The following is a 19,805-nucleotide window of genomic DNA, read 5'->3' as shown; positions in this document are numbered from 1 at the left end:
TTTGTACTGGGTATTTAACCCAGGGACATTTTACCTCAGCCCTTTTTGTGTTTTATTTTGAGATGGGTCTCATTAAATTTCTGAGGCTGGCCTTAAACTTGCAATTCTCGTGTCTCACCCTCCTAGAAAAGCTGAGATTAAAGCATGCCACCACACCAGCTTCATGTGTGTCATTTTTAAATGATTCCTCACTTTAACCAACTTTTTCAACTATCCACCTACTGTCAAACTCATCAGTGAGTAGGTCCTCCAATGCACTTCTTAATTTCTACACATTAAGTTTATATTTTAGCCCATGGAATTATTTTATCCAGCCCTTAAATTAAACAATATTGAAGAACAAAATCCAGTGAAGCGAAGTATGCTATCTTTTAGTACTTCTCAATGAATGAAAAAAGGTAATTTAATAAGTAAAGGAGCGGGTAGGGGTGAGGGTAGGACCCTTTCTCAAATTATCCACACCTGAGATTCTGAAAAGCAACCTCCTTATACTGCCGCTTTGAGCCAATGAATCAGTGATATTGATGGGACAGTGCTAAAGGATGTTGAGATTAACGAGAGAGAGAGAGAGAGAGAGAGAGAGAGAGAGAGAGAGAATGAGAATAACTGTCCTATGTAATTGAAATCAGAAGATGAATAAGCAGAATATAACTGATCAAAATCACTATTCTCCTGACACTGCTTTAAATGCTCCTGTGTTCTTGTGAAAAACGCCTTTGGGTTTATAATGAGATAATTAGAACTTCTATTTTTACCAAAATTGTTACTTTCCTCACTACAGATAAAAGCAATGATTCAGTGTTAAATGAAATTCACTCATCAACAAATATTTATTGAGAACCTACTAAGGGTCAGGTATTCTACTAATCTCTAAGAATAAAGCCCAAAAAAATCAAGATACATATTATATCTTTGTCCACTGAGCTTAACATCTAAACAAGTGTGTGGTAAGGGATGTTAAAGGGAAAATTCCAAGAATCTCAAGAACAAATAAAGCTAGTATACAATTCAAGAAAGACTATCCTGAGTATGTGATGCTTAAACTGAGACCTATAAAATGTAATAAGAATTAGGATGAGCCAAATAAACTAGACACAAGGGAACAAATAGTGTTCAGGTAAAGGAGCAATAATGTAAGAGAAGGGTAGAATCATTTGAACAAAGAAGGGTAGAATCATTTGAACATGCAGAAGATGGGATAATATAAATGAGGCTAGAGAATGACACATCAGCAACATTGGGAGTAATCGTGACAAGAACAGCAAGACATTGGGGGAGCGGGTAGAAGAGAAAACATGATTTAGTTGCATAGCATGGAAAGGAACTACAGGAGAGTGGTGATGAGTAGAAATAAAGAAATCTGGAGATGACACTGGTTTGAACTGTGGAACAGTGGTATAAAAACAGAAATGAATGGAAGTAGTTATAAAGATATTTAGAAAGTTAAAATGACAGAGTTGGTTATGTTTGCTGTATCTACAGGAAATAAAAAAGAAGTAAAGATGACTTGCAGGTTTTTAGGGTATCTTTAGTGGTAAAAAAAAAAAAACAACACACACTCATATGTTCATGCACATACACATAGAATAAGTTTTTTAAAAAAAAGCTTGATATAACTAACGAGTTTGTGCATTTGAAGTGTTTAAAGACATCCAAAAATATTCCAACAACTAGTTTTATCAGCCAGACAGAAGATCAATCTGGAATTTTCAGTATCTACAGATATTCCTATAGTTATGTGATGCATTGTTTTAAATTACATTTTATACAAACTGTTTCATAAGACAAATTGTAAAATTCAGGGGCATGGCAAATCATGAGTTATGGTTGGATTCACAATTACCATGGAGTATAAAAATTAATATAACAAAGTAAAGGCATTGAGTAGGGATCCTGTACCACTAGAAGGCTTTTTCCTTTTAGTCTAGCTATTGCTAGTCACGTAAATTCTCATTGCATCAGCTCAATATTTACTAACAGTATAGATCAAATGTTCAAATACTGCCTAGAGGCTAGGAATGTAGCTCAGTGGTCGAGCATTTACCTAGTATTGGGTTCAATCCTCAGCACTGCAAAATAAATAAAATCTAAAATAATATCATATAAAATAAAACAAAACAAAACATTATCTAATCACATTTTAAGCAAAGTCTACAAAGAAGCTATTGAAAATTTTTTTTAATGTTAAAAACAGAGATCCTGGGGCTGGGAATGTGGCTCAAGCAGTAGTGAGCTCGCTTGGCATGCTTGGGGCAATGGGTTCGATCCTCAGCACCACATAAAAATAAAATAAACATGTTGTGTCCACCAAAAAACTAAAAAATAAATATTAAAAAAAAATTCTCTCTGTCTCTCTCTCTCTCAAAAAAAAAAAAAAACAGGGATCCTATTGTAATATCTGTAGCTACACAATATATTTAAGGATCATTCTGATATCCTTAATGTAAAAATAGGGAACACTTATTGTGCTTTTAGAAAAGCAATACATATATATTATCAAATGCCATGCTACTATTTAAAGAGAAAAAAAGCAAAGTTTGAAGGATGTTGAAGATGTTTTTAGACACTGGCTTGGAGATAATGTAATCTACTGTAATATATTTAACACGTGACCACCTAAGTCCTGGACAATATTTGTACATGACAATTTCAATAGAATGATGAGAGTGAACACTAAATTGAGGTAGGTAAACTGAGATGGGTTAATGAGTGCCTGAAAGATATAAAAAAACTTTCTCAGGAAAGCTGATGATTTAAAAAAGAAGAAGAAGCAAACTCACACATCTTTTCCCCAAACATACTTCCTTAAAGACCAAATGCAAACCATACTTAAGCACAACTAAATTACTTAGTCCAAAAAAAAAAAAAAAAAAGACTCAGATTCTTTTCAAAACAGCAGATACTAGACTGGAGTTGTGGCTCAGCAGTACAGTGCTCACCTAGCACCTATGAGGCACTGGGTTCAATCTTTGGCACCCATATAAATAAAGAAAATAAAGGTATTTTTTAAAAAAAGCAGATACTTCACTCCGGTTAGAATAGCAATCATCAAGAATCCAAATAACAATAAATGCTGGCAAAGATTGGGAGTAAGACTGTAAATTGGTACAACCACTGTGGAAAGCTGTATTGATGTTCCTCAAAAGACTAGGAATGGAACCACCCATATGACCCAGGTATCCCACTCCTTGGTATTTATCAAAAAGAACTAAAATTAGCATGCTATAGTTACACACGCATTCCAAAGTGTACAGCAGAACATTTCACAACAGCAAAGTTATGGAACCAGCCTAGGAGCCCAGCAACAGACAAATGAATAAAGCAAACATGGTATATTTACATAATGGAGTTTTCTCAGCCACAAAGAAGAATGAAATTATATCATTTAGTGGTAAATGAATAGAATTGGAGAACATCATGTTAAGTGAAATAAGCCAGGCTCAGAACATCAAAGGTGAAATGTTTTCTCTTATAAGAACCTAGAGGTGGTGAGGGTAGGGAATGAAAAAAGGAGATCTCACAAAACATAAGGGAGACCAACAGAGAAAGGGGAATGAGAAAGAGGGATGAGAGGAGGGCATGGAAAGTACTGAGGAAGAAAATCTATCAAAGTATGCTATGTCCATATATGAATACATCACAATGAACCTCACTTATATATAATTATAATATACTGATTGAAATAATACTAGAAGAAAGATCAGTAGATCAGAAGGAAGGAGGTGGGGATGGAAAGGGAAGATAGTAAAAAGTGAGACTGATCAAATTATGTTATGTCCAGGTACATAGATGACATAAAGAATCCCACTATTATGCATAATTATAATATATCAATAAAATTTTTAAAGAGCAGATACTTCTATTTTAAAAGTTTTCTAGTTTATGAATTAAAAATTCTATATTTGAAGCCTTTCTCTAAATATAATCCTATATAACATTAATACAATTAATGACAGATACTATTTCAAAAAGAAAAAAAGAAAAATCAACAAATGTAGTTAAATCTCTAAGAAAGAAAGAAAAGGTCATGCTACATAAAGTCAGAAAAATTATAATGTAAAGCAGCTTTTAAATTTTTCTTTAAAAAAGTAAAGAGGTATATTGCTTAATATAAACAATACATTATGTTCCCACTACACCTGCACAAAGAAGGCAAAATCATATCATGGGTAGAAAGAGCATGGGCTTTTAAGTCAGACACTCAACCTTATCACTTAGAACTATATGACAGAGACCATGACTTCAATCACTAAGACACAGTTGCCTCATCTATAAAATGGAGTCAACAATATTTGCTTCATAGAATTAATGACAGTTAAACGAAATAAAGCATAAAAGTACTGAAAAAAGAGCCTGACAGATGGAGAATGTTCAAAAGATGGTAGCTATCATAATTAGCCAGCTATTATTACATATAAGGCATTAAGTCTTACCGTGAGCATATATCAATTTTTAGGATACAATGTCATATCTGAATACAGACTGTGAGTATATTGAGAAAATAGAAGCTAATATGAACAAAGGTACAACAGTGGAACAAGGCAAAGCTCAACTAAAAAAAATCTCTCCTCCCCAAAGAATGGGTGGGTCCTATGATTTAATCTGAGATATTGCTTATTATTTGTTTGTTTTTAAGTTTAGCTCCAGGGACAAATAAATGAAGACAAAGTCTTCTCATGTGATTGTGCCAAGGTGAAAAACAAAGGTTCTCACCTCAAGAAACAAGAAATCTTCCTTGGCTCTGTCATTTGCTAGCTGTATAATCTATAGCAAATGTCTTAATTTTCCTAAGCTTCAATGTACTTATCTTTAAAGTGATGATAATAATGCCAATCTCAGACAGTTGTTGAGAAGCTTAACTGAGATATTATATGAATAGTATTCAACACAGTGCCCAGTACATACAAATATTCAAGTAATATAAATTATGTAAGAGAAGTTAAAATGAAGGACCACTGAGAAATAAGAATGGGCAAAGATAGGGCTGGGATTGTGGCTCTGTGGTAGAGCGCTCGCCTAGCATGTATAAGGTACTGGGTTCGATCCTCAGCACCACATAAAAATAAAATAAATGTTTAAAAAAAAAAAAAGAACAGACAGAGATAGAGAAATATATGACAGGTCAAGAAGTTTACCTTGTAGTTCACTTTTAATAAGGCAACTTTCCATCATGTATAATAGTACAGTGACCATAATATCCAGGAGCTGACATTCTTCTGTTACCTGTCTAGCTAGCTCCTCATTGCTGAACAACTGAACACTAATATGCACAATTCTATTAGACATTGTGTCTGATTCATGACTTTTCTTCAGTGTTTTCATAATGAAAGCATAATGTTGAACAAAAGTTTTTGTAAAAGCAACCTGTAAATAGGGAGGAAAACAATACATTAGTTTAACTGAATTTAAAATACAAATATAATGTTGAAAATATTTTAAAGCTATTACTAAATTGTGATGAAATCCAAGGTAATTAAAAAATAATTCAATGATGATGATAGTCCTAAGTCAGATTTTCCCTTTTTCAAAATATCAGCAAATATTTTGATGGTTAAAAAAATTTAGTTTTAAAGCAATTGCAAACACTATGGTTTAAGAATACAGAATTTCGTTTTGTTTACAAGTATCAATTTACTAAGGTCTAAGGATATGTCTTTGCTATATGCTGCCTACTTTAACAACAAAATCTAAAGTCTCAGCCACAAACCACATGGAGAATTTAATACTACTAAACAAGTGAGTCAGTGTGATTACTCCACAAGTAAAAACTTTTATTTGATATGAAAGCAGAAAATGATCTGACTAAATGTCTAACATGATATTTAGTTTACTTTTATTTCCTTCATATGCAGGATGTACATTTCCTCTGTCATAATTTTTAAGAAGAAATAAAGACACCATAACAACTATACCATGCTTTCTTTTTTCATACATTGAGGTATGTAACTTTGCCATTACCAACCACACGATACTAAATGATGAGTTCAAACCCTCTGGAACTAAAAACTTCTACCTACATTCATACCTGAGTCAGTAACCATTCTCGTTAACAACTGTGGCCACCAACTATTAACCTTGTGCTTTTCCTAGTCTAGTCTAAATTCAGCTACCCCATTAAACTTTATCATAGCATTTTATACCTTTCTTTCAGAGAATTTAGAATAATTTCTAACTACATATTTACCTCTACATTTGTGTTTTTAACGTTTGTCCCCCAGCATTCCCTTCAAGTTCTACAAAGACTTTTTGAATTCTAAAGAGAAACCTAAGGTCCTGTGTGCATTTTGTGCAGACCCTGTGGTAGCAAGAGAATAAGCAAATGTTTTCTTATGTTATGTCAATCCTTAGATCTATAATATAATAAGTCTCACCTGAGAAATAAATTTTTAAAAAAAGATTTAATGATGACAAAGCAAAGTTTAGAAAAGAAAGAAAAATTATGGATACCTTATACTCTTGATCTGGAAGCATGTTGAGTAAGAAAGTGACCATCTTCTGAGGGAATTCATACTTTATTGTCCAAAACAAAAGTTCTTCTAGAAAACTTTTATGCTTCAATACATCCATTATGGATTGATCTGCTTAACAAAAAGAAAATTCATTTAATCCTTACTATAATTAACAGCACATCAAACACAAATACCTGAAAGTATCTAAAAATTAAGGACACCCTTTCAATAATGCAGTGATAATACCAATATTAAGTTTCTATAATCATATAAATAACAAAACACTTCATCTCTTTATTTTAATATAAATTAGTAATAAAATAAGTATTAATTGTCCTTAAACACAGGCCATTTATCTAAAATTTCTACAAAGATTCAAAATATATATTGAGCATTCCTCATCAAAAATTAGGGCTGGGACACTGGCTCAGCAGTAGCATGTGTGAGGCACTGGGTTTGATTATCAGCACCATGCATAAATAAATAAAATAAAGATCTATCAACAACTAAGAAAAAAATATTAAAAAGTTAAAAATGCTCCACATTTTTTAGCAGATAACTAGTAAATTTTATGCCAATATTCCAAAATCTGAAAAATACCAAAATTTGAAACTGGTCCCAATGAACTCAGATAAGGGATATTCAGCCTGTAACTATTCAATAATACTTAATTAAAATAACAGTAATAATTTTAAGCTAAAAATAAATATTGCTTAGGACATAATAACACCAAAATATTTCATTTCTAAAAAAAGGATAGCTATCTTCTTTATAGGATTCAATAATTCATCTATTTATTTAAAAGAATTCCCATAAATGAGATACTAATATCACTACTAAAGGAAACTCCTTATGTGCTGCTTCCTCTAGTATATTACTTTTCTCTGGTAAGAATATATCCAAAAACGTATAAATAATTTTAGATATGTGTACTTGCACTGGGCTCAAGATGCCTTCTTCACATATAGGGGAAAAGGTAACTGATGCCCTTTATTTATAAAGATATTCAAATGCAGATTAAATAGAAGGCCTATTTCTAAGAACAAGTGCCCCTCTATGAAGTCTAGGTACAGCACATTTCTGTATCTTATTTAATTCTCACAATTCACTTAGCAACCTACATGAATAAAAATTTCTACATCCTTGCCATGCTTAGTCAACAGAAAATCTCAACAAGTATTTGATGAACTGGATAGTTTTAATACTTTTGCTATCTCTTTCACTTTCTCTAACTCATATTTTTGCCCACTAATTTTTTTCCTTGAAAATGATAAGGACACAGCAAATGTCAACTGTGCAGAATTAGATGGAAGATTGGGGCAGTGGGGGTGTCAGTAATATACACTTCAAAATAGTCAAGTATAGCCCTATACATCACAGTTCAAATATCTTGCAGGGTAACCTTGTAGCAATTTCTCAATTAACACTATCTTAGTTCACAGTTCTATTATTAAACAATAATGTCCACACCACATCTCCTCAGGTAATAGGTCTAAAAGAGTAACAATGTAGGCTCAATATGCCATCACTTGATTCTTTTATAAAACAGTGAGTTTACTAAATCTTGAATTGGTTAATATTAGATATGACTTTAGCCCTATTTCTTTATTAATAACTAAAGAAGAAAACAAATCCCAAAAAAATCTTGTATGTTCTGGAAATAAATTCCTCTGGTGCAATCAGTATAAGCAATATGTAATAAGGATTAGGTGTAAATACAATTAGAGTTTTGTAATTATTTTTCAAAACTCAGAATTTTCTTCTTGTAAGACAGAAATCATTTCCTCCTGAAACACCATCATGCCCATGGTGTGATAATGATTTAAAAACAGAAATAAACTAAGCTTGCAAGAAATGAGGCAAAATATATTCAAAGATCTATACTGACGACTCAAAGCTAAAAAGTAATAAAAGTAGGACCTAAGAGAATCAGATAACAGGAATAAAAGAATTATAACTTAAAAACAGAATATAATCAACAGCACATTTCAATACCTTATTTAATTCTCACAATTCACTTAGCACCTACATGACTAAAAATTTCAGACTACCAAATTTAAAAAAAAAAAAATCCTAAATAAATGCTCCTTAACATATTCACAAAGCTGAACACAACTAGTGCTATTAATCTTAGAATTCATAGTTATGTCTGCAAGCCTGCATTAGCCAAATGAAAAGTCTGAAGCCACCATCATTACTAATTGGCATGTACTCAGAAGGAAAATACATTAACTTTGTTTTAAATCAACAATCAATCTGAATGCACCCCAAAAAGTTCTGACTTCTCTTAAAATGAGAATAACTGCAGTTATGAGGAATTTAATTTCTTTATCTTCAGGAAGGAAAAAAAATGCAATGTCTTTGTTGATTTTCTTAAAATGGTGATGTCTGTCTCACAAGATTTTAAAGCATGTGTTATATGTTTTATGTGTAATATTATGGAATGTGATTAGAAACGCTTCTATGATGGGGCTGGAATTGTGGCTCAGCGGAAGAGCGCTCACCAAGCACGTGCAAGGCCCTGGGTTCGATCCTTAGCACCACATAAAAATAAATAAAATAAAGATATTGAAAAGAAAAAATTCTTATATGACTTATCTGATTATATACTTTTAAAATCTTGTCATGACTTTTAACAATGCCTAATCTGCCTTAAGTTAAAATGTAAAAAGATATTTCTAAAACAATCAGTGCAGTGTAAATGCATAAGTAAGGCAAGGTCTCAACTAGACTGAGGATCCAACCTCTGCAACCTCACTAACTCTTTTTCAGTAATCTTAACCATGTTAGTTAGCACATTCTAAGCTTCAGTTTCTTCATCTTTAAAACTCAGGCTATGAATATAGACTGTGACTTTAACATAGTACTTGGCCTCTTGCCTTTCATTACATATTTTATTTCAGTTCACATGCAAATGTTGAATCAAATTCTTATAAAAACTAAACTACCCACTAAACTTCAGAAATCGTCCTTCAGAAGAAGAGCCTATAATGAAAATGCCCACTGCTTCCACCTTTCCAGGTAGTCCTATAAATGTCTCAATACACTTAATCAACAGCAAAAGAAAGAACTCTTTTCATCAGAATCATATTTTAACCATTAGAGACTCTATAATAGACCGCATTAACCCAGAAAATGGATCATGTTACAATTTAGATATCCCTGGCAAAAATTCAAAGCACAGGTTGCCCACTAATGAGTCAAGAAAAACAGTGGTTAAAAGTTTAGGCTCTAGGATTTGAATTAAGGATTTATTTCTTATTAGCTGAGATCTCTAACATACCTCCATTTCCTCATTCATAAAATGGAAGTAATACTAAAACCTACTTCATAATGGTTACTTTGAAAATTAAGTCAAATAATACAACAAAGTGCTTAGCATTGTATCTAGCACATATAAAACAATTTAATGAGTATGGTAACCCTGTAATCTCAGCAGTTAGGGAAGCTGAGGCAGAAGGATTACAAGTTCTAGGACAGTCTCAGCAACTTAGTTTCAAATAAAAAGGGGTAGGGATGTACCTAATGGTAGGGCATTCCTGGGTTTGAACCCCAGTACCTCCCCATAAAAGAAAAGCCAATAAATATTTTACCCATTATTACTACTAATCTATTCCCTTACTGTAGGCATATCTACCTCTTGCTTTGACTAAACACGTTTAGTTTTTCATGAGCCTTTACTATGTGTTTAATGCTATTCATTCATTGCCATTGTACATTGTGTTTCTGTATTTCTCCCCCCTGTTTCTCCTTTGCTCCTCCTTTCCACTCTAGAAAATGCATACTACAGATTATAAAAAGATGAAAACCAAACTAAAACTCTACACCAAAAACACTGGATCCAAATCAATTAATTAATGAAAAAAAAACCTTCTATTTGGGGACTCGTATGATAATGCTCGTTTTATGATAACAAACAATGAACTAAATCCTAATAGAGTTTTAGGTCCCTGCAACTACCTCCTAATAACACTTCCTCCATCATTAAATAAATCTAACAATATAACTGTCCCTTCAAAAAAACTTTGATGTCACTATGGCTCTAGTAACCATCAAGTGTTCTTAGTGATTAAGGATTTTTTGGGGGGTGGGCATTTTGCTCAAGGAAAAAACAGAATACACACACACATAAACACACTCTCTCAATTTATGCCAATTATACTCTATTTATACCTTTGGTGCTACTGCTCAGTTTTACCCTCTTTCTCTTGCCCAAGCCTTGACTCCCATCCTGATCCTCCTGGAGGGGGAAAAAAGCATTAGATTTATAAATAGTCATATTCATAAATTTATACATTTTATATAAATACAAATGTGCTTAAAACATAATATTTGCATGCTTATACATATATATAATTAAACATAATAAATGCATGCTTATACACTATTAAACATATTTCACTTTTATGTATTTACTATAAAAAATCTTTTTATGCTAATTTTATTTAAATATATAGTGAAATATCCTTAGTGTTAAAATACAAAAGCTCTTAGGGCTGAGGTTGTAGCTCAGCGGTAGAGCACTCGCTTAGCACGTGTGAAGCCCTGGGTACGATCCTCAGCACCACATAAAAATAAATAAATAAAATAAAGGTATTGTGTCCAACTAGAACTAAAAAATAAATATTTTTTTAAAAATACAAAAGCTCTTAAACTTAACCTATGCTTCTAATTGAAGCTTCTTAAGCACCGCAAAATGCCAAAATAAAAATTTTCCTAACCTCATATACATGACAATAATTACACTCAGAAGTTAAGAGAATAGGGAGAAAGTTTATCATAGAAAGAAAGAGAAAAGGGGAGAGGACTAAAGTAATGAATAGGATAAAAGCTTCAAAGAGTTTGAGACAATATGAATTCAAAAAATCAAATTCTGAAAGAAAAAAACATAACGCATTATAAGCTGGAGTTGACAGTTTAAAAATAATAGAATAATAATAATAAATCAAAGTATGCCTAGGAAAAAACAAAGAAGGAAATATAGGCATTTTTGTTCACATGTGATACATGCATTCCTGAAAAACCTCACACTTAAAATAACAAGGATTATGGGAGAAAAAAGGGTGAGGGGAAAACCACTCACAACCTACTCAAGTTTGTAACCAAAGAAGTAATAGAAACAATAACTGGTACCTGGGGAGATAATTTGTATGCCCAGGCAAACACCTTGACATGGTTCAGGCTGTCTCAGAGGATGCTGACACTGCACAACAGCAAAATGGGCATCAGCCAGATGAGACAACACATAGGGAAGAGAAGCAGATGCAGGAGCCTGCCACTGTGAAAATCACATAAAGCTACAGGTGCACCTATTTAGGGAGGTAGTTCTAGGTATAAGGGCTCACTTCTAATTTTCTTAAAATGTTATTGGAAAGGCTTCTAATATCTTTATAATAGAGCTCAGGATTTTCCTCTTCATCTACAGGTTATGATTCTACCCCACTATTCCATCTCTCCTAAATCAGGAATTCTACATATAAAACAAAAACTTTCATTTTATACTTCCTTTCCCTATATTTCAAATGTATATCAGTCAACTGGTATTATAAGACATATGTGTTAATATTTTGACATAGATTTAGTTCTAACCTGGTGACAGGTTAGAACTGTAGTAAAAACTCCCAAATACTTTCTCAGAGTTGATTAAACCTCCAAAGTAGAAAAGTAGTCTGAGCTTCCTGCTACAGCTTGATTTATTGGAGTTGCTTCTTTGGCCTATACTTCATATCCTTTAGAGTGTTTCTGTCAAATCCAGCATCATTCCTCAGGGTTATTCTCTAGGTTTTCCAGAGCTACCATTTAGCTTACTTATTCAGCATTTATTGAGCACTTCAATATTCCTGCCCTGTTAATCCCTCACTTTGTCCAGTCTCTATGGCCATCAACCTGGCAGCAAGACTATCAAACTACACTCTCCTCCTCCTCTACCACTCTAACCTTGCACCAGGAGAAATTCAGCAGAATGAAATTTGGATTCTTGACAGACAGAAAAATGTGAATATCATGCCACAGGGCCCAAAGAATTCAGATTTAAGATTTCAACTAATAGCAATTTATGAAACTATTCTCCCAGACCTGAGACAAAAGACAAAGTTGGAAAAAATATGTTAAGTCCCAGGTTAGAATCACATCATAAATTTCAAAAATAAACTTCCCTTGTAAAAAGTATCCTTGATCCAGTAATGGCCATGGCAATATGAAGTTTTATAAATTTTCTGGCCTTCTAGTTTTAAAGAACAAGTAGAAGTAGCCAAGTAAAAGAAGGAAAAGTCATTCTGAGAAGAAAAGAGATGGCAGTTTTTTGCCTGTGGTATATTGCTTGTCTAATACAGACAAGGCCCTGGATTCAGTTCTTACCATCAAAAAAAAAAAAAAAAAACAGAGGGGATGTGGCTCAATGATTAAGCACCCCAGGGTCCAATCCCTGGTTAAGGGGGTAGGGGTGCGGGCTGGGGGGATAGGAGAGGAGGAAGAAGATAAAAAGGAGAAAGAGCATGAACTAAGGTACAAAGACAAAAATCTGGAGACATGGACCATGGGATTGGACTTAATATCATGGTATGCAAACACAACTAGGACAATAGATTATCTTCATCTATGGTGGTGGAAAAATTAGTACTTTTGCACACTGATGGTGAAAGTATATAGTACAGACTTCTGAATGACAAGTTGATAATATATGTCAAAACTCCTTACAGTGTTTTTAACACAGAAATTCCAATTCTAAGAATTTTTCCTAAAAAAGTAATGAGACAATTGAATAGGAAGTATGTACATGACTATTCATAACAATATTATGTATAAAAGCAAAAGAAAACAATCTCTGGCTTTTAAGAGAAGATGAATAAGTAAATAAAAGAAAAAACAATAAAAGAAAAAACAATGCACCATAAAAGAAAAAACAATGCTAGAACTCTATATTCATTGTTACCAGATGACATTCAAAAAGCATTACTGTGAAAAAAGCATGTTATGTACAATAACATATGGAATAAGAAATCATTTAAGTAATCTACACAAATAAAATGTTAACATATTATAGTCAAAATTATCATTGATGGAAAAAAATGATACAAGACTATAGCATGAAACCATTAAAATAGTCTATGTATTAAGATCTGTTAGAATGCAGATGTTTTATATATATACGCATATATATATATATGTATGTATATATGTGTGTATATGTGTATGTGTGTATGTATGTATGTGTGTGTATATATTTATTTATTTGTTTATATTCATGAAGTTCTTCTGATATGCTGACCTCTGAAATATTTTTAATTGTCTTCCCTTTCAAAGTGACAAATGTGGTTTTGCCAAAATGGTTTGAGTATCTCTGAGAGTAGACTACATCTTGTCCCCTCTTGGCCAGGATTCTTCATTCTGTTATACTGTGACAGCACCCAGCCTGATGTTCAGAGTGCACAGTGAAATGTTCTAGACTACAAATTAAGATAGAAGTCCTTATATACTTTTTCTTAAGAACTTAAAATAGAATGCAGATGTTTATAATGAGTTACTCTACGTGACAGAGTTATAGCTCATTTTATCATCATTTTTCAACATTTATTTCCTATTTATTCAACAATTAATATGGGTTGTAGTTTTAAGTTAATAAATATTTATTAAGAAATACTGCCTTGATTTCTAATCTCAATCACAACAAACTGCTCAAGATGATGGACTACTGTGTCATCTAAATATGATATTTTTATTTTGAGATAGAACAGAAATAACTCCCAAAGGTTGGAATTTCAGACACTAAGGAAGATCAAAGCAAAAAAAGTCATCATGACCACAATTTTCCATCCTTTCAAATTCATTATTGGGAAATGAAGTTCTTCCCATTTATCCATGAGAAAACAGTACAGGACACTGGGAAAAGAGGGTCTAACTGATAAGACGAAATAAAATGAGTACAATCCTGACTCAGCATTTGTACAGGCCCCAGACTTTTTTTTTAATATTTATTTTTTGTAGTTGTAGTTGGACACAATTTTATATATATATATATATATATATATATATATATATATATATATATGTATATGTATATACATATATATATATGTATATACATATACATACACACACACACACACACACACATACACACACACACACACAGCAGGTATGCTATACTTTATTTACTTATTCATCTTCTCTTAAAACCCAGGGCCTTGCATGCACAAGGAGAGTGCTCTACCGCTGAGCCATAACTCCAGCCCCCTTCCAGAATTTTACTAGTCCCTGGGGGCAAGGCACCATTGCTGCAAGTGTTTCTGGGACAAACTATAGACATAGGTGCAAATTATTTTAGAGAAGAGACAATTAGAACTGAGACAAGAAAAACATATTCAACTACCAGTCTATAAAATCTCTATATAATATATTCATTATAGCAAAACAGTTATCATGACCACAATAAAGAGTTTCTCAATTCAAATTAGTCCTTTTTTTCTTTGATGAATTACTAAGCAAATGAAAAATACAAACCCCATAAAAAGAAGTCAGGTAAATTCACAGTTGATTAAAATAATACTCAAAAAAATGAGACTATTTAATAAAAAAAAATCCAAAAGAGATCTTGAAAAACTGGAATACAATAAAACTTAAAGATTTAAATAAACCACTGTAATCTGAGACTTTAAATCAACTTTACAAGAACAAAGGAAGCTTTAACTTGTTAGTTGTGAACTGGAAGGGGAGGGGAGTGAACACCCTAGGCATTTTATTTGACCACTGTGGCTCCTGCCAACAGTTTAAAATAGCTATTAACAGACTAGCAAAAAACTTTAGGCCTAAATGAAGGCACAGTATTCTTATCAAAAGATGTCTCTTCACTGTGCACAGAACCAGATCATAGATTTTAAATGGAAATGAATTTACTAAATAGATGAAAAGAAAAAGCTATGCACAACAGAGAATATTAAATAAAGGTAGATATTTAAAGGGATATCATATGGCAATTAAAAATCTCTCTAGAGGACAAAATAAGAATAAATGTGTGAAATTATATAATATTGATAAGAAATTACTAATAATAAGAACTGTTAAACAAAGGAACAAGTTGGCCCATAAACTAGGTAAGCTCACTACCACTGGAACTGTTTACAGAGAAGCTTACCAATTGTCAGGAATGTTGTAAAATCAATTCCTGCACTGGAAAAGAAATATATCAGATATGTCTAAGACCTTTCTCACCAAAAGTTTACATGATTTTCTACCTCACCCCTCCCAATTAATGTAATTTATGATTACAAATTAAAATTTAACCTTATATCTTTTGAAGTAAAGCTATTTTATTTCTTATTCATTTATGAAAAACATCTCCAATTTTCAATTTCAATAATCCTACCTTTGCTAATATTTAGCAAATTTGTTTTAATTGTTCTTTTGGATTCTGTCTTTAATAAAGGTGAGAATATTCAGAGCATATCTACACAGTGACTTATTTTATTTTGCTAATGATTATCTCTCAATTATGTGAAAGTATGCAAGAAAAAAAGACTAGAAGTAAACAAACAAAATTAATAAACAATGGTTATTTCTGTATGGTAGGCCTGAAGGTAAATGTTTTCTTCCTTGTACTTTTTTATATTTTCAATTTTTTCACAATGAACATTCATTCACCTGGTCATAGTTCCCCAGGAGAAAAGTATTTTAAATTATTTCACTTATATTAATAGCTAAATACATCAAAGTTACAGAAATTAATGATCTGGTCATTGCACACAGACAAATAGATACTGCTAAAGGAAAAATATCACAGTGAATAATCTTCTCTTGAAAAGTTCTTTACCTAGGGGCTGGGTATTGTTATAGCTCAGTGGTAGAGTGCTTGCCTCGCATGCATGAGACCCTGGATTCAATCCTCAGCACCACATATACACATATAAATAAATAAAAATAAAGATATTGTGTCTATCTACAACTACAAAAATATTTTTTTAAAAAGTTCTTTACCTAAAAGATCCTATTCCTTCTAAGAAACTTTCTAATTAGACCCACTTATATATAAAGTAATTTACTTTTGATTTGGATTATGGTTATAAATTAAAACAAATAAGGATATAAATTTAAATCTTAAAAATAATTCACATAGTTAAGATGTACTCTTAATATATTTTCTTTCTGGTTCCACACAACACAAACATTTTCTCCTCTTATTTCATATGAGCTACACAAAAAAAGAATAAGAAGTAATCGTATGAAGAATGTAATGTGTATAAATAGCACTGCTGAGTACATAATGTTCTTTTCCTCTAGGGACAGCAGAGACCAACAGCTGACACTACTTGTATAATAAAATTAAGTAGACTGTGATATATATACTCCTTCAAATAAAACTGCAAAATAAAAAGAAATCTTCTATTGTTAATAGTTTCTAATCTTTCTTCATTTTAAAAATGAAGTATTGGAATTAGATTGTATCTAGAGTCTCTTCCAATTCGAAATTCCAACTTATTTTTTTTTCTTTCTTTTGTTTTTTGTTTGCTTTGCTTGGGGGGGGGGTTGTTTTGTTGTTGTTGTTGTTGTTGTTTTGGTACTGGGGATGGAACCCAGGGCCTTACACACGCTGGACAAGTGATCTACTACTTAGCTACATTCCTAGGTCCTAAAATACTTTTTTAATTATTACAATTACCTCTACATTTTTTTTAGCAATTAAGATGATGCTGTCCTATTCTCATCCTACCTTCCTTTACTTGTTAAATTACAAGTATATAAAAACACAAAAAGGGTTTGGTTCATAATCCCATGGGTCTTACACAGTAAAGGTGCAGAAATTCTAGTCTTTAAGTCATATCTAGTTTTTCATAAAATGTCAAGTAGAAATACTAACATGCCATTTGTGCCTACTAGTGTCCGAAAAGAAACAAGAGAAAGAGAGAGAGGCAGGCAGGCAGGCTGACTTCAAAGCTTTAATGAAATTTTTAAATCATAAAATAGTTTTATCTTTCTATCTACCTTATTCCTTCAACTTTTTTCTCCTTAATCTGTATACTCCATTCTTTATTGATGCTTACATATTTAATCATTTTACATATTTAAATATAAAAAATTACATATTTAATAATGTATTATTAAATAGTTAATAATGGCTACATTATTATTTTTAAGTAATTTTTTTCTTAAAATTTTTTAATATTTATTTTTTAGTTGTAGTTGGACACAACACCTTTATTTCACTTGCTTATTTTTTTATGTGGTGCTGAGGATCATTTTAAAGTAATACATGTGAAAAATACTTTGAAAAGAATAAAAGTACAATACAAATTTAAAATAATGCCATTAGTTTTTAATTGGCTAAGTGGCAAATTTTATGTTTCCCTCTACAGGAAATACTCAATTAACACACTTCTTGCTTATGATACCTAACCCAAATAGAAATTTCTTTTCCATGTAGGCCAACAGTCCTAATAAAATAATATCTCTCATTAAGAAATAAGAAACAAAAGCTGAGAGGAAACAGATGACCCCAACAATGACAAGCAGACAAATCACATAAAGTTAGTTTCATTATTAAATTCAAAAGTATGTTTTACTCCTTTAGTTGCAATAAACACAGCAAAATTTTATAATATTCCTTTTTTACTTTACAATGGTAAAAATAAGCTACCTAAATATCTTTCAGTCTGAAATATGTGTTTTCATTGTCTCAATGTACAATAGCAGCCATTATTCTTTTCATTAAAATCCTTCAATAGTCATTATATGTCCAAATTAATGGCTACATCATTATTTTTTAATTAATTTTTTTCTTAAATTTTTTTTATATTTATTTTTTAGTTGTAGTTGGATACAACACCTTTATTTCACTTGTTTATTTTTTTATGTGGTGCTGAGGATTGAACCCAGGGTCTCCACATGTGAGGCAAGCGCTCTACTGCTGAGCCACAATCCCAGCCCCAAGTAATTAATTTTTGTTGTTGTTATTGATGGACCTTTATTTTTATGTGGTGCTGAGAATCGAACCCAGTGCCTCACACATGCTAGACAAGTGCTATACCACTGAGCTACAACCCCATCCTGCTACATTATAATTTCATATTTAGGTATAGTTTTTCTCAGGAGAAAAATGCCACTGAAATAGAAAAATCGAAAATCAATCATTGGGATGTTACTTAGCTATAATCACTAGACATTACTGGATATCAAGAGAATCTGATGAAAAGAATAGCTAATGTCACATTGTGATTGTGGAAGTTATAAAACATGTTTACAAATTCTATGGCACTCCTCCCATCTACAGGTAGGATCTGTATATCCTCCCACTAAATCTGGGCTAACTGTAGTCACTTATAACTAATAGAATACAGTGTAGTAACACAATGTAACTTCCAGGGCTAGTTCAGATATGGCTCTACAGGTTTTGTCTTGGGCTGATCTTTCTGGGAGAAGTCAGTCACTATGTAAAGACGTCTAATTTAAGACCACCATGCTGGAGAAGCCAGATGTAAACACTGATGAATAGTCACCTGAGCTCCCTCTGGACAGCCAGCACTGTCAACTCTGAGAGTAAGTTATCTTAGACCTCCATCTGAGTTTGGCCTTGAAATAATCCCAGATGCAGGGGACAACCAAATGCAATCACATAAGATATCCCAAGAGAGAACTATCCAGCTGCCTTTCCCAAATTCCCAAGTCATAAAATTATGAGCAAAATAAAATGATAATTTTAAGCCATAAAGTTTTCAAAAAATTTACTGCATACAATAGTCTAGTTATTTTAATAGTAACAGAAATGAACAGTGATTGACTCACTTTTCAGAAAGAACACTAGACCAGCAATTAGGAGATTTAGTGTCCAGTTTCAGTGCTACCACTCACTACATGAAATTCACTATGTGAGTGAATTGATTAATTCTAAAGAATTCAGCTTCCTCATCCATAAATAAGAAAATTAGACATGAAAAATTTCCAGGTCCCTTTTAACTATAGCATTCATAATTTTTATAACATTTTAATTGCTCCTCCTAAATCTCATTTTTGCTTGTTACATCACACAATTGCCATAAAGCAAACATCTTGCAGTATATACATCAATACAACATGAATATATATTTTATACAGAAAATTGTGATCACAATCTTTTTTTGGTGGGGGCGGGGGTGTTTACTGGGTATTGAACTCAGGGGCACGCAACCACTGAGCCACATCCCCAGCCCTTTTTTGTATTTTACTTAGAGACAGGATCTCAGTGCGTTGCTTAGCACCTCACTGTTGCTAAAGCTGGCTTTGAACTCTCGATCCTTCTGCCTCAGCCTCCCAAGCCCCTGGGATTACAGGTATGTGCCACTGTGCCGAGCCATAATCTTAAAATAGAAATTTTCCTGACATTGTCACTAA

The 19,805-nt window shown here is 32.4% G+C and overlaps 1 protein-coding gene across 5 annotated transcripts in view; it reads right to left on the bottom strand.

The window, feature by feature from the left end:
• Nucleotides 1-19,805, bottom strand: part of UBR3 (ubiquitin protein ligase E3 component n-recognin 3) — a 225,100-nt gene that overhangs the window by 164,375 nt on the left and 40,920 nt on the right. For all 5 annotated transcript variants that reach the window (XM_081261280.1, XM_081261279.1, XM_081261282.1 and 2 more), the window contains exons 6-8: nucleotides 10,623-10,689; nucleotides 6,448-6,578; nucleotides 5,136-5,364 (exon numbers count right to left, since the gene is read on the bottom strand). In XM_081261280.1, coding sequence (XP_081117406.1) covers nucleotides 5,136-5,364; nucleotides 6,448-6,578; nucleotides 10,623-10,689 — 427 coding nt within the window. The remainder of the gene's footprint in view (nucleotides 1-5,135; nucleotides 5,365-6,447; nucleotides 6,579-10,622; nucleotides 10,690-19,805) is intronic.

Source organism: Spermophilus citellus (assembly GCF_964194105.1).
Source record: "Spermophilus citellus genome assembly, chromosome: 11".
Classification (NCBI taxonomy): Eukaryota; Metazoa; Chordata; class Mammalia; order Rodentia; family Sciuridae; genus Spermophilus; species Spermophilus citellus.
The sequence above is the reverse complement of the archived record's forward strand: the minus strand, read 5'-3'. Positions and strand labels throughout refer to the sequence as shown.